This window comes from Nannospalax galili, unplaced genomic scaffold (genome assembly GCF_000622305.1).
Source record: "Nannospalax galili isolate Female #2095 unplaced genomic scaffold, S.galili_v1.0 scaffold63, whole genome shotgun sequence".
In the NCBI taxonomy this organism is placed as follows: domain Eukaryota; kingdom Metazoa; phylum Chordata; class Mammalia; order Rodentia; family Spalacidae; genus Nannospalax; species Nannospalax galili.
Window position 1 is genome coordinate 7,958,980 of NW_008355272.1, and position 14,371 is coordinate 7,973,350.

The 14,371-nt window shown below is 42.8% G+C and overlaps 1 protein-coding gene and 1 long non-coding RNA gene across 2 annotated transcripts in view; one reads left to right on the forward strand and one right to left on the reverse strand.

Moving 5' to 3' along the window:
* The window catches only part of LOC103749462, a 203,102-nt gene extending 189,276 nt beyond the window's left edge, over positions 1-13,826 (reverse strand). The window contains exon 1 of the long non-coding RNA XR_607944.3: positions 13,382-13,826. This is a non-coding gene — a long non-coding RNA (uncharacterized LOC103749462). The remainder of the gene's footprint in view (positions 1-13,381) is intronic.
* Positions 12,088-14,371, forward strand: part of Nr2f2 (nuclear receptor subfamily 2 group F member 2) — a 13,010-nt gene continuing 10,726 nt past the window's right edge. Inside the window, exon 1 of the mRNA XM_008852344.3 lies at positions 12,088-12,539. Within this exon, the coding sequence (XP_008850566.1) occupies positions 12,497-12,539 (43 nt within the window). The 5' untranslated portion in view covers positions 12,088-12,496. The remainder of the gene's footprint in view (positions 12,540-14,371) is intronic.

Consider the following 14,371-nt stretch of genomic DNA (forward strand, 5'->3'; position numbering starts at 1 on the left):
AAGTTGTGTATAAATTACATGCAAATACCACTCTGTTTTGTAAAAGAGACCTGAACACGAGTGGAATTTGGCATCCATTGGGGCTCCAGCCCCATCTGGTATTGAGCGATGACTAGTTCCTGATCTCTGAAGGAAAAGAAAACAAACGGGACCTCTTGTGAAGCTGAGTGTTCTTAATGCCAATCTCCCAGAGAGGAGAGTCATACCTCTTACCTAGCCCTGAGTGTCTCTTGTCTCCACTTGCTTCAGACATGGTGATGAATTCTCGGTTCCTCTCCTTTCCTCTTATGTATCATGAGTGAGATGAGCACCGCAAACAACATACATCAAATCTAATCTCCCCATTTTAGAAAGATAATAAAGGCCAGTGGTATGAAGGTCATCAATTTAGTAACTTAGAACTGTAAAGTTCTCAAGTTCTCAATGGTACATCACCTGTCTTGCATGTATGAGGCCCCAGGGTTGGAGCCCAAGCACTGCAAAATATACAAATAGTAAACAAACCAACTCATGGTCTGTTCTATTCTGCCTCAGAGTTTGAGAGAGATTTTCATATTGTTAAAAATAAGAGAGTTTTCTTGGAACCACTCAGTACAATCCAAAGCTCCTTGAGATTAGAAGCAGGGACACAGAATATGGTCAGTGGCTTTGAATTCAGACTTCTTGCGTTTGAATAACAGAGCCCCAGTTTCTCAGCAATGTGAATTTTAGGCAAATTCCTCAACATAGAAACCTCATTTTTTTTCTTGGATAATAGAAATGGTAGCAGTATCTAACTAAGAGAGCTGCATAGGGATTACACATGTCAGTGTTTACCATAGTTCTAGTACGCATTACATGCTAGCTGCATTATTACTGTCATCATCTTTCTAATCTCTATTTACATAATGACACACAATGAAAATAAATCCCCAAAGAAAACCAGAGGATATAGTGACATAGTTTCCAATTCTAACTATATTTTGGTTGACTCCCTGATGTCAGATCTCTCAGCCTCAGTTTACTTATCAGCAAAATGGAAATTCAAAATATCTGCCTGAACAGGATTTCAGTTGAAATCAAGTGAATCCTGCATGAGAGAACGCTTTGTAAATAGGACACTATAAAATACTGCAGTTGCTTTTATTAAAACAGTATGAGCCCTAGGTTGGAAAAACTGTAGAGGCTCAGAATAGGTTAACAGATAATAAAACTAGATAATGACCTTGTTTTGCTTCTCAATAAATCACCTTAAAAAATAAGATACAATGGAGACTGGGTTCAGCTCAACATGTCCAGTCCACTTGACATCCCAATACCTCCCTAAAGTGAGACACACAAAGTATCATTAAGTCTTTAAAACATACACATTCCACCCTCCACAGACATCCATTTAATCTTGTTCTACTGAATTCGACCTAAATTCCCAATTCTCACAATTTTATCTTACCAGAGCCTTAGATGACTGTGAGGTCACGGGGTTTAAAACAGCAAATCCACTCTCTTTTTGCCTTCCCAGTAAGGAAAGTAAAAAAAAAAAAAAAGTGAACGTAGAAAGGAACACATTTTATGAAATATTAACTGATGGCTTCCAGGAGGCCTTCATACTCTCATTAAAACACTGTCAAACTTTGCTGTCTGCCCAGCTGTCCATTTAAAGTGTGAACTTTAAAAATATATTCATTACTGAGCTAAATTCCACATAAACTGGGAAAGCATCAGGGGCTAGGGATTGTTTTGTGAGTGGGATTATTAAGGAGTTGGGGCCTAAAGGTGTATGTCTATTTTAAAAAGAAATTTTCTGATTGCAGATAACTTCTCAATTTGATTTAGTGTTGAACGATAGTGATGGGGTTGATAAGTGAGCATTCATCGGTAATTCATCTTGTGCTGGTAGAAATTTACAGCAAAGCAGTGCTTTCCCAACACTGACAAGCCCTATTAATCTTCTTCAGACACATTTCAATAGGTGTTCCCATCTGTGGCCAACATCTAAACGCTCTGGCATCACTGGAGACTTGAAGACACCTTCATTTCCAGTTACACTGGTGAAAATGTGATACTAGATTGTCCTCTATTTTTTAACCTAATTCTCTCTCTTCATTCAATTAGCCTTTCTTGCTTGGATTTTCTGTTCATGTGTAACATCATTTCCCAGGGAGAGCTCTCAAAGATTTGGTTTTCTCAGAGATACACAATCTCCCCCAAGGTTAGCAACCAACAACTTTTTTACAAATTAAAATTGCATAGATTCAGTTCTGACAGCCATTGATAGGCCTCTGATTGTGTCTGTCCTTAGAAAGTGGAAGCTACACAAATAAAGACTGGCTGTGCATTGAGAGAGCTGGACAGAAGGGGGAAGGCTATACAAACTATTTGTATTCAGATTTCAAATGCAATTTATTATTCTGAACTATGACTAAATTTTACTGTGGGGGAATCCTGGAATAAGGAAAGACTCTTAGGGGAAGGAGAGGAAGAACAATCACTTTATTCAAGACATTCAGTCCTTAGGACAGAACCCCTTTCCTATCTTTCTGCAGCTTTGAAGAAGCACCCTTTAAACCAGAAAATAAAATAACCACTCTAGGGTACATCATTTCACTCAGATTGCCTTTATTCTTTCAGCAGCATGCTCTAGCTAGATGCAAGTTTAGTGTAGGTGAGAAGCCTGGAGGAGGTGCTTGATTTTTGTATGGTACCTAAGTGCTTTTTCGGTACCATTTTCAATTTCATAATGGGTTTGGTATTGCAAAGAAAATGGGTTTGAACAGCATTTTTTTTCTTGTATACTTAGAAAAAAGAAAACTCTACACATTCTCATGTTAGAAAGGTTAGACATATCTGCATAGTGGATGGAATTTTTTAATATCATTGAGGCATGTGGTTATATAAGATCAGGAGATGTATGTGTGCATATGACAAATGTTCATGCCGGCTTGTGTTTTTAGTATGTGTGTATGTATGTGTAAATATACGCAGTTTCAAAGCGCCTCCTTCATACTATTTTTCATAATGATCATTTAGAGTTTGTTATAGATCTCACTGTAGGTAGCAACTTTAGATGTGCTGTATTAATAACTTGTTCAAGAGAAATTAAATCTTTATATGTCAAAAGCACTCTGCACTGGATTATCTACAAGACAAGCATTTATTGAATAAATGTTGAGACCAATTTCATTTTAATGTGACTGACTGTATGTTTCAGAGATAAAAAGACTCAAACCTATAACTGTGTTGCAACAGTACACCTAACTTGTCTGTTTCCATTACCATTTCTCAACTTAAAATACAGGAAGATCTCTCTCTCTCTCTCTCTCTCTCTCTCTCTCTCTCTCTCTTTGTTCTGAAGAGCAAGGGGGAGAGATAGAAAAACGGCTGGCATTCAGCCTAAAGAGAAATCATTGAAACAAATTAATCCTATGCCGTTTAAATTGACATGGTAATCCATCATCAGAGAAGGCAAACTCTGAAAGCAATCTCGAATCTGCCCTGCTCTTTCACTGGCCCTGGAGGCACAAAGATAGATAGTAAAAGAAGAAGGAGGGAGAATCATAAAAGTTAGAAATGCCTTAGAAAAGAAGAAAATTGGTTATAGCAGCTCTTACTGTCCTGCCCCTCAAACCTCCTTTGGAAAGGATGTTTAACCTTCAACAGTTGCTTTCCCAAGTTTGCCTCTAAGTGGAGAGTCTGCCTCTTTCTCCAGGCTACCAGGCTCCTAACTCAGTCCAGCCATTGCCTGGCCCCCTTAAAAAGCTGGACAACTGAGTACTGAAAGAACACCCTGTTAGTTACACAGAAATTTTTTTCCTAAAGTGGCAAGGGGCCCCCTTTGGAGATGGGTAGGAACTGGGTTTTGTTTTGTTTGTTGTTTAGGGTTTGGAGTGGGAAAGAATGGAAGAGAATCTGTTTTTTTCCTATTTTCTCCCATTATCATTCTCATTTTGCATTTGGTGAAAAGGGACAACATAGTAATTTTAGAAAGAAAACTTTTCTAACATTCCCTAAAAATCGAGGCAAGCCATCCTGCCCTGACACTTGCCACTGTTTTATTTGGGGGACTTAGTTTTCAAATCTCCCATCACTTCAGAAAAGCCTATGAAATTATGCTGTTACAACTTGATTTAAAAATTAAAATTATATGTAATACAGAAGTGTTCCATCTTGGTAAATAGATAAGATGAAATAAAGCCTTATTAAGAATTCAATTGTGAAAATATGTGCCTGTATTTCCAGAACACTGAATTCTAAGTTTTTTCTTTTATCTTTAGCTTGCATATGAAATGTTTTTGTTTTTGTTTTTTTGGAGAAGGGAGGATTTTTTTTTCAGAGCCTAATTTCTTCATTATTAACTGGACATACAAATTTGAAGAGAAAAGTAAACAATGTCTTTCTATTTAATAATGCGTTCAGCTCAGTGTGCAAGTCCGTTGGAAGCAGTTTTAATTTCAGGTTTTTACTGTGTTAACAAATAGTAAGTAAAGGCAAAAAAGCATCTACCTTATTATCAGAGATGAGACAGCAGTAGGACTGGTCCACTAGAATTTCTTCTAATGCATTAGGAAAACTTTTATTGTGTTACTGGAACTTCATAACAAATATCAACCTCTTGTCTATAATTAGAAATTTTATTCACTGATCTTTAGAAGGGGGTAGATAATTCGCCTGATGCTCTTTAAAGTACATAAGCATAAAAGACAAATTAAAGATATTTTGAGACTGACTAGAAGAAGAGAGCTAAAGGCTTTCCTATTATATATTTACCCATACCATGCCACTTGCAATTTTAAGACTTCCTAAGAAAGAACAGATTTAGGTGTCCTTTCTAAATAAAACCCTGGGGCTTGAAATAGTAGCATTTCAGTAACTGAAGAACACCAAATTACACTTCCTAAAAAAACTGATACCTTTTATTTGGTTTCAATTCATATATAAGATATAAATTTTTGTAACACATGATTTTGAAAGCTATTAAATTAACCAAAATCACTTCAGAGAAAAATCAATGGATAAATAAGCCGAGCCTTTATTCCTCAGAGGAGACTATGAAGAAACAATAATTTTTAAAACCCTTCACTGCTGAGATGTCATGGTACCAGCTTCTTTTCATCGTATGAAAAAGTGGTAACAAAGAATAGATGAAATAGAAAACTGTGACATATCTTTGGGAGAAAATAAATAAGATGGTAACATGCAGTGTGCAAAGAAATAGGCTTCCCTAACTTTTTAACTTCTTGTCCTTGACATGTGATGTGATGTGGTCCTGTCAAGAAATACCCAATGTGACATCTGTCACTGAAATCAATATTTCTTTCCTCTAATGTTTTCAGTTTTGCTTTAACTATTTAAAGGACATCATCTCTCAATCTATTTAGTAGTCTAGTACATATAATCTCTTGGATAAAGTTGATTAATGTATAATAAATTATAATGGGTGGCTGGGAAAATTACCTTGTACTCAAAATAACAAGGCCAGTGTCATTTTTCTCAAACAATACCCTTTGAAAACTGTCAAGCTAATACTTTCTATGGCCAAGAAACTAAAAGCCCTTCCTTATATTTTATACAGAAATTCTTTATTTTTAACATGAACCTTCAACATTTCAAGAAATCAGCCTTTGAAGAGGAGAAATGGAGTTGGTAAGGTAAACACTTGAATGTTTTGTAAATTAATGTATAATATTTGTCTTTTGCCGCCCTGTGTCAGACTCTGGCCATTGAGTTTTTCTCAGGTTGTATGTTTCCTGTTGGAACTGGTGGTGGGTAAACCTCCTTAGAAAAACAATTAAATTATTGCTTAAATTTCTTCTATTTCTCCTTCTACAATTTGCTTTGAGCTTGTAGTTAAAAAAATATTATTAAAATAAATCCCCATTTGTTGTTCTGCTAGTACTTGCGTGAAGTTCACTGATGCAGCTAATTAACGATATTATTTTTTCTGGATATTTGACTTACTAACACCTTTATACTTAGCACTTGATACCACTGATCAATTTTTTTGACAAAGTAAAAATTAACTGTCATTTTAAAAAATATAGAGTCTGGCCATCATTCTGAGTTTGTCCACTTCTAAATAAGAACTGCTGACCACATGGTTTTATATGTCCTTAGAATTTTCTCAGCAGGTTAACTTGCAATATAATATCAACATTGGAAGCAGCAATGGCCCATCCCAGACCTGGTTAGCTGGGCAGGAATCCTCCAGGTGCCATGATCTATAGCCTATTCTTTCATTTATGCACTGAAAAGTTGTTTTGTTTTAGAAATGAGTTGCATAGCCCTGAATTTTTAAATAAATATATTAGGCAAAAGATGCTCACCTTTTGTTTAAATACCCTGACAAAGCTACTGACTGGAAAGCTGAAGTTTGCACTTTGAAGTGTCTTTCTGTGATTTTTCAAGCCACAATAGCATTACCCTGGCTAAGTTGCTTCAGCTTGTATTCCAGAACTAGTGATTCCAGGGAGCTCATTCAGAACTCTTTGCACTGCCTTCTGCCAGCTTCCAGGGAACACACACTGAGTGACAGCCTCTATCTAGTGCTGGAGTATATGAACCTTTAATCCATCATGGAGCTTCTAAAATGGAGAGAAGCCCCCCCCCCACCACCACTATATGCTTACACCTTTCTGCACAAGCCCATTGTTTTGGGACCTACAAAAATGGCACCACATTTGAGGCCAGCTGAATATATTTTCCTAATCTCCTTCAGATTTTATGGCTATAATTTGGCTGCTGACAGGATTTTAAATTAGCTTTTACTTAAATGAAGAAAGGTAAACCATATCTTGATATTTGTTTTTAAAACTCACACAGTAATCAACAGTATAAATACATATATATATTAAAAATATTTGTGAGGTGATTTGGGTGGTCAATTACACAGGGAGAAAAAATTTACTACATCCTAATTTCTTATTCCCTAAAGTCCTTCTTCCTGGAGAGTGCTGTGTTGATAGATGAGACTGTTGTCTCTCTGAATGGAAACCTTTGCTTGCAGGGGAAGGGTGGAGATGGGGTGGGCAACAAATGAAGGCCAGGGAGTTCTAAAACCCTTACAGCTAAAGTGCATTTGCCTTCCCTTCCTGCCCCTCCTCTCCTCTTTCCTTCCCTGCATCCTTTTTAGTGCAGCCCAGTCCGTCTGGGTAGATTAGTACTGTTAACCTTCACTCTGTGGCCAAGACCAAGAAGGGTTAATGGAGACCAAGCTGACACTCCTCTAGGTCAGAGTTGCTTGCTAGCTTCCACTTGCTGTGGGGGGTGTGGGGGTGTGGAATCTGAGGGTTATCAAGGAGGGAACCGGGACCTGATAGCCTTACACCTGAACACATCATTCTAATCCACTGGGATTCATATCTTTTAAATAATTCTCCCTTCTGGAAAACGGTTAGTTGGATCTGCAGCTATATTTCCTGTTGCACCGAAGCACACGCGGGGTAGCCTGAACTGAATACCTCAAACTGCCAAGAAAATCTGCAAGGGGGTTGGGGGAGCATTTCTATGCGCAGATGCACCTGAAAGCATGTATGCACATAGTAATGCAAGTAGTTCGCTATCAGTTTCTTTTGAAAGGTTTTTTTCTTTTCTTTTTCATTGTTGGAAAAGATCAAGATCAGGGAAAATTCACAAAAGAGCCTGTCCTCTTTCCTCACCTTCTGCCCTTTCTTTCGCCAGAAATTAGTGCCTTCGTGGTTGTTTACAGCTGTTTCGAAGCTCAGGGCTTTTTCACAGTAGCGAGACCCGGCTTGAAGAAATAAAAAGCTATTTTCCCGCCAGGACATGGCTGTTTGGCTTTGGGGAGAGGATATTCCTCTCCCTTCTACAGCAAATTTTGTCCAAAGTCTCCTGAGCGTCAACAAGCCCTGCAAGACTCTATACCTAGGCCACTTGGGTTCCCAGCATCCACTCTTGACACCCCAGACAGGTTCTTATATCTGGGATGCCACCCCCCCCGCAAGCTGATTTCCTGCCCGCGGGGAGAAAAAAAATCCACAGTCCTGTGGCTTCACTGGCGTATGGCATACTGCTCCTGCTTTCCTCCTTGGCTTTAGACTTTGTCCCACCTGCTCACCGACCTGCAAACCTGGAATCCACTTGCCCTCCAGCTCCAGCAGGGCTCCATCACTGCCCTGGCCACTGGGCGGGATAGTTGAGAAAGCACTCAGTGGGGCTGGGTCACTGGGTCTCCTTTAGAGAAACTAAAGGAGGTGAGACTTGGAGATTATCAGGGGGAAAGTTCCGGAAGCTACTTAAGAACCCCAAAATGCTAGGGAGAGAAAGCAACACACTGGAACACATCTTTCCCACTCAGGCTGCCCCCAGGGCACTGCGTATGAGAACCCTCTACTCCCGTGGCCACCTGGCTACTGCCACTCGCGGCATAGAGCCCGTGGCCCCCAAATCCACCGTCCCGCCGCGGTCGGCTCAGCCCTCTCCACGAAGTCTGGCTGCAGACCGGACTCGTGTCGCTGACTGCACCGTTGCCTCTTCCGTCGAAGGGAGGAGGACCGAGGCCTGCGCCAGCAGCTCCCTGGCGGTGGTCGGGCTGTCCCCCTTCGGGGTTCTCCCTCCTTGTCTCCCTCCCTTTCCGCCCCGCCAAATTCCCGCAAGCTCGGTCCTCCTTGGTCACCCCAGGGGCTTCTAATCACTCGGTATCGATTTCCCTAACTCTTTTCATCCCGTTGAAGACACATCTTAAAACACTCCAGCCGGAGTGTGCTCTGGGCTTTATCCACACTAATAAAATGATTTACCCTGCTCTCTGCGCTCTCCTCACAGAGGAAAATCGTTCGAGCCTCGGCTATTTGTGTGTGATCAGTAAATATTTAGTGCGGTGACATCCTCAGCTAGGCTTCGGATCGATGCGGGGCCCACCGGGAGGTGTGCGCGCTCCACCGAGGGGACTCCTGATGTCCTGGCCACCGGTCGCTGATTTACCGCCAAGGGCAGGCACCGGGGGATGGTAGGGGTAGCAATGCGCTCCTGGACAATTGCCTTTTCAACCTTTTTTATTTTTGACATTCAGCCACTTGCCGAGGATCCCACTGTATCCCCCACTCCTTCCCCTTGCGCCCCGAGAGCCTTTCCAGAGGCCAGGCGATGCACCCGCGTCCCCGTGGCCCGGGACCACCTATCAGAGCCCTGCATCACCACGCAGGGAGGCCCCAGCCCCTGCTCTGGGGGTCGTCCCCTTGGGGCACTAGGCTCTGCGCCCGTTCACGCCTCTCTGGGTCGAAAGGGGGTGGAGGAGCCCAGAGCTGCAGTAGCGGATAGGGACCCGCTCCCTTGCTACTCTTTCCGCAACCCTCGGCCTTTCTGCTCCTCTGACATCCGTGTCCCTGTCGCCTGTCGGGCCGTCGAGCCGCAGGGCGTCGGGTGGGAACTTTACGTTCCTTGCCAGCAGACCTCCCTTTTTCCGTGGGGGAAAAAAGGCACTTATCTGAGAAGTGTTGAGAAGGGGGCCTGCTTTTGGATATCAGAGGGCTGTGGTAGCCGCAGAGACCCGTGTCAGCGCCTCTCCCAGGCGTGAGCACACTATTTCATGATTACACAGCCTCACCTTAACACTGGGACCCTAGGAAGTGGGCTGAGGCAGAATTGGGCACTGCAGGGACTCGCTGTGTCCCAAGATTCCAGCCACCTCTGACTGCTAAGTTAACGGAGTTGAGGCATATAAGGACCAGGCAGCCCACTCCTCCGAGAGCCACCGCTCCTGGGCCGGGGTTCGGACTTGAAAGCCTTCAAGGCCGCCAGCCACCTGTTGTTTGCTGGCCTGCCTTCCTCTCACCTGGGGCCTGGGCCTTGGCAATTCCCCTGGGACCCTGAATAGGAAGGTGCTGCGACCTGGCTGTGTCCACGCACCCCTCCCAGACCCCAGCGCTCTCGCCTTTGTCGTCCCCATGGTTTTTTAAACCGCCTTATCTTAAGACTCTATCTTTATACTAATGCATACTTAATTGGTCCGTCTTGACTGTCCATATAAAACAATTTAATTAGGGTGCTTTCTTGCTTTGGAGAGCAAAGAGAAAAAAATCTGCCCGATGCTTATTGTATTTAGCACCAATACAGGCAGAAAATGTAGCACAAGTTTTTGGTTGAAAGAGCACCTCTGTGCCCATTGAAGAGCGTTGATCCGAAAAGACAGAAAGGACAAGTAAAATCGATTGGAAGCGACCCTCTCTGTCCCTTTCACACCATTCAGAAACTCCATTCCTTCTAAGACAAAGACCAGCGCCTTGGGAATTCTCAGGGAAAAAGAGGACTCCAGCCTCATAAGCCTAGGGCACTTTTTAAAACATCTTCAGTATTCCAGTTTAAACCTACGCTTGGTGCTGGACCCCCACATGCGGTTTCAGGGGTGCCCACTCTGAAGACTCAGGCAGTTCGGCTAACACTCCCCCACGTCTGTGCCTGCTTGGCCTTATGGTCACCGCAGGCTGGCCTTTTAGGGTTAGTGCATCTAACCTAAAGGTGAGAACCTTTGACCCCGCCCCCCCAAGACTGGAGTGGCTGCCAGTGTTCTAAATTTGGCCAAAGTTGAAAGAAAATGAAAAAAAAAAATTACTCCAAGACCCAGGAAAACCAGTTCTGGTTCAGCATCCTGGGCCACCTTACCCAATAGCCACCTCCATCCCCAACTTTTTTTCCCCCCTCTGGCATTGAACTGCCCTAGCCACTGCTAAAGTGGTCAGGGCTGCATCTCTGGGTGGCCGTGAGTTGCCAGGTCTAACTGGTCTTCCATTAGGTTATCCCTGGCGCCCAGGCTGGGGAAGGTGGTCATCGATCAGACCTGGTACAAAAAGAAAAGAAAAAAAAAGAAAGAGGGAGAGGAGAGACGAGTGCAAGAGAGGGGGAGGAGAGAGAGACAGAGCTGTGATCACCTTCACCTGCCCTGACGCCCTGAGCTCGACCTCCCTATTCAAGATCCCAGGACCTTCAGCTAGGGTTGTAGGGGGCGGGGAGAATGGGAGGGGGCACCCTGAGTTACACACGTGGCCTCCTTCTAAGAGACCCAGTTCAGCTCTCCCCAGGAGGAGTCCCACCAGCCATCCACTCAGAGTAACTGATGAGGCAAACCGCAAAGAAAAACTTCTGTAGCCCATATTTATGGTATTAATGAATAGTTAAAAAAAGATTTACACTTCTTATGATCAATATTCTGAGTTATTTCCCTCAAAGTATATAATTACAGTGTCTTCAGAGTTTCATCATTGTTTGAGGTGGCAAAACCATTTGTAATTTTCATTAGCCAGTAAACATGTAATTAACATTCAGCACTGTGTTTAACTTAATTCCTATTTAAGACAAGGACAAGAAGCAACGAAGAGTGTTAGTTCCATTTGTCAAGTCTGACATACATCTTACCATAACAGTTTCCTAAAATAAAAGATCCGTGTTTCCCCATTATTCTTCTCTTAAAACAAAACAACAACAAAAAATCCATTAGTTAAAACTGTATTAAACTGCAATAGGCAGCACAATCCACTTTCAATTTTTTGCTAGTTATTGTATTCCTGCTTCCTGTATTCGTTTGGGGTGGTTGATACAGGGAGGGGGTGAATTAAGTATTCATTATGTGAAGGCATGAAATGGGGAACCCCTCCCCCCAAAGAAATAGATTTCCTGTTCAAGAAAGTTCTAGAATGAACACTAGAAAAAGGGGAGGGAGGCACTCATTCGCAAGGGGAGAGGGGGAAAATCACTTGGGGGGGGCACTTGAGTTAAGAGTAGAAAATGAGAATTCCAATTGATTCCTAGGAAAAATATTGGCCTCCTGTTTCAAGTTCTATCTTTGATCCAGGGTGAGGGGACCCTGCCTGCCAGTCTCCTAGGCTGCAGCTTTTCCCCTCCTCTCCCACCTCTGTTTTTTTTCCAACTTGCTTTAGGATTAGCCTCCATCCCTCTCGACCCCAAACACTGGAATTTGGCTGTGCCTTGGGTTGTCTTGCTTTGCAATATCCCCTATAGTTGTTGGCGGTTTTCTGCTGAGGGTGAGCCGGTTGCTCCAGCCTCCGACTAAACTCATTAAGTTGGAAGATTTTTTTTTTTTTTCAATTGGAAGGGTGTTTTTAAAGTCTCCTCTTTCCAGCCCCAAACAAGGTGTAACAACGCACTCTTCCTTCTAAGGAATCAGATGAGAGACAAGGATCACTCCAGACATCTCCTACCTACGGTTTGGGGTTTTTTTCTTAAAGGCGAGGCTTGCATTCCTCAGCAGCTATGTACAAAGCTCCCTGAAGCCGTGTCTCTCTAAAGTTAGTGTGCAGGCTTTTCCAAAGGCTGAGCGCGCCTAGTACACCGGGAAGCACTTCCGTGAGGTGGAAGCTCTCTCCCTTCACCTTTCCTCTTTTTTCCCTGCAGACTAATGCCTACTTTTTTATCAGTTTGCACAATCGCTTAGATAAACACCGAGGAGGAGAGTCTCTTTAATTATCAAAGACACATCTTTTCAGGGGGCCAACAAAGCGTTTATTTCACCCGCCAAACTAAAGGAGAGTTATTACAGTTGAGGAGGAAGATGCAAGCTGTTTGGGACCTTGAACAAGGCAAATATGGTTTTGGTATGTTTACTTACAGTATTTTTTTTTTCTCTTTCTCTCCTTTCTCACTTTTCTCCTTGTGCTGTGTGGGGTTGGGGATGACTTGGGGCTTTTCAGAAAATCGGTTTGCTAACGTGTATGAAATGCCTAGGACTGTGGTTGAAGGGGTTTGGGGAAGGGGGGACAGTCAATTCCGTGCGTTGCCATATTTTATTACATGTGTGTGGTAGCAGAGGTGGGAGAGGGGGGAGAGGGGGAAAATGCAATTGCAAAGCTGCCAAAATATGATTAAACCGAAGCATAAAGACTGCGGGTGCCTCCCATCTCCCGTCCTGTCTCCTCAAACTCATTTCCTTCCATAGAGCTGACTGCAAACCAGTTCTAAGAAGCCTGATTTTCCAAGCAGCAGACGACTGGCTGGGTTTGCTAGCAAAGGGGCTGCTAGGCTTGCACTAGGTATCAGAATTTCCTGTTCCATCTGCCTCTGCGCTTCATTTTGCAACCTTGTGCAGCTGACAGCCAGGCAGGCAGGCAGGCAGGGACCAAAGCCTCGCCCGGCTCCCTCGGCCGCGGTTCCGGAAGGCGAGCACTCGGTTAAGCTAGGAAAATCACAAGGAGAAGGGTACTCACCATCGGGCGGGGTGGTGGAGCTGGCGTGCAGATTTCAGGCAAACCTTTACCTTTTGGCTGTCTATTGCAACCGCGCCGGGCTGACTTAAGAAGCAATTCTGTGCAAAATGTTCAAGGACGGTTCCTCATTTTTTAAAAAGCCAGCGAGAGAGACGGCAGAGACAGAAAGAAAAAAGAGAGGAGGGGGTGAGGGGGACGCACATAAACCCAGTTCAAAAAAAAAAAAAAATCACCTCTTCATCAGACACTCGGGAAACGTAGAGACGGCGAGATCCGAGAACAGTCCAACCAAGCCAGAGTCAATTAATTATAAATCCTGGAGAATTATTCAGATTAAAATGTACAGAAGTTTCATTCTCCTATGCCTACGTGAGCCCAAAGTCGTTTCCCTTTAAGAGCTTCTTTTCTTTTAAAGTTGGATTTTAGGCAGCGAGATCTCTTACACTAGGGGGCAGACAGATACTGTACTTGCTCCAATCTTAAGCAATTTTTTTTCCTCCCAGCATATGCTCTGATTTAGCACTGTAAATTTTTCAGAGGACCCAACTCTGACAGCCCCTGGTGATTTTCAAAGTACCACAAGCCAGTGGTTAAAAATTGCATTGACTTGGAAGTTCAGAGGGACACAATGGAAGCCCCTTCCCTATTCACGGAGCTCCAGTGTGGTGGAAGAGAAAAACACACACGACTAGATTGAGGGAAAGGAGGAATTCAATGAATCCTGAATTCTACTGAGCTCAGAGTTAAACTCGGCATTTGCTGGGGTCTGTATTCATATTGTGATTTAATCTGTAAAGAATTACAGATGAGCCAGCCACTTTCTGCAAGGAAATCATATCCTGGAAATTGGGGGCTTTTTTTTTTCATTTTCCAAATTAAGATAAATGTTTTTCCTCAACTTTGACCAGTCAAATTAAAGCTTGCCACTACTGTCATTAAAATAAATTTACATTTGCACTAAAAGGCTTGGCTTACTCTTTAAATAAAATAATACATTGATATTCATCTTTTGGTGAAGGGGTGTTTTAGAGTTAAGACAACTGAGCATTTTTGGAAAAGGATATTAAAAATTTTTTGCCTTTTTAATTCTCAGTCTGGCTTTCCCGTCTCATCGTCCATCCAGTAAAATTAACTATAGTTCATATGATGATTTTACTTCCCCTTCTAAACAGCATTTCTATGGCTAAATGAATCCTAAAATGCAGTGAAGCTTCCCTAACATG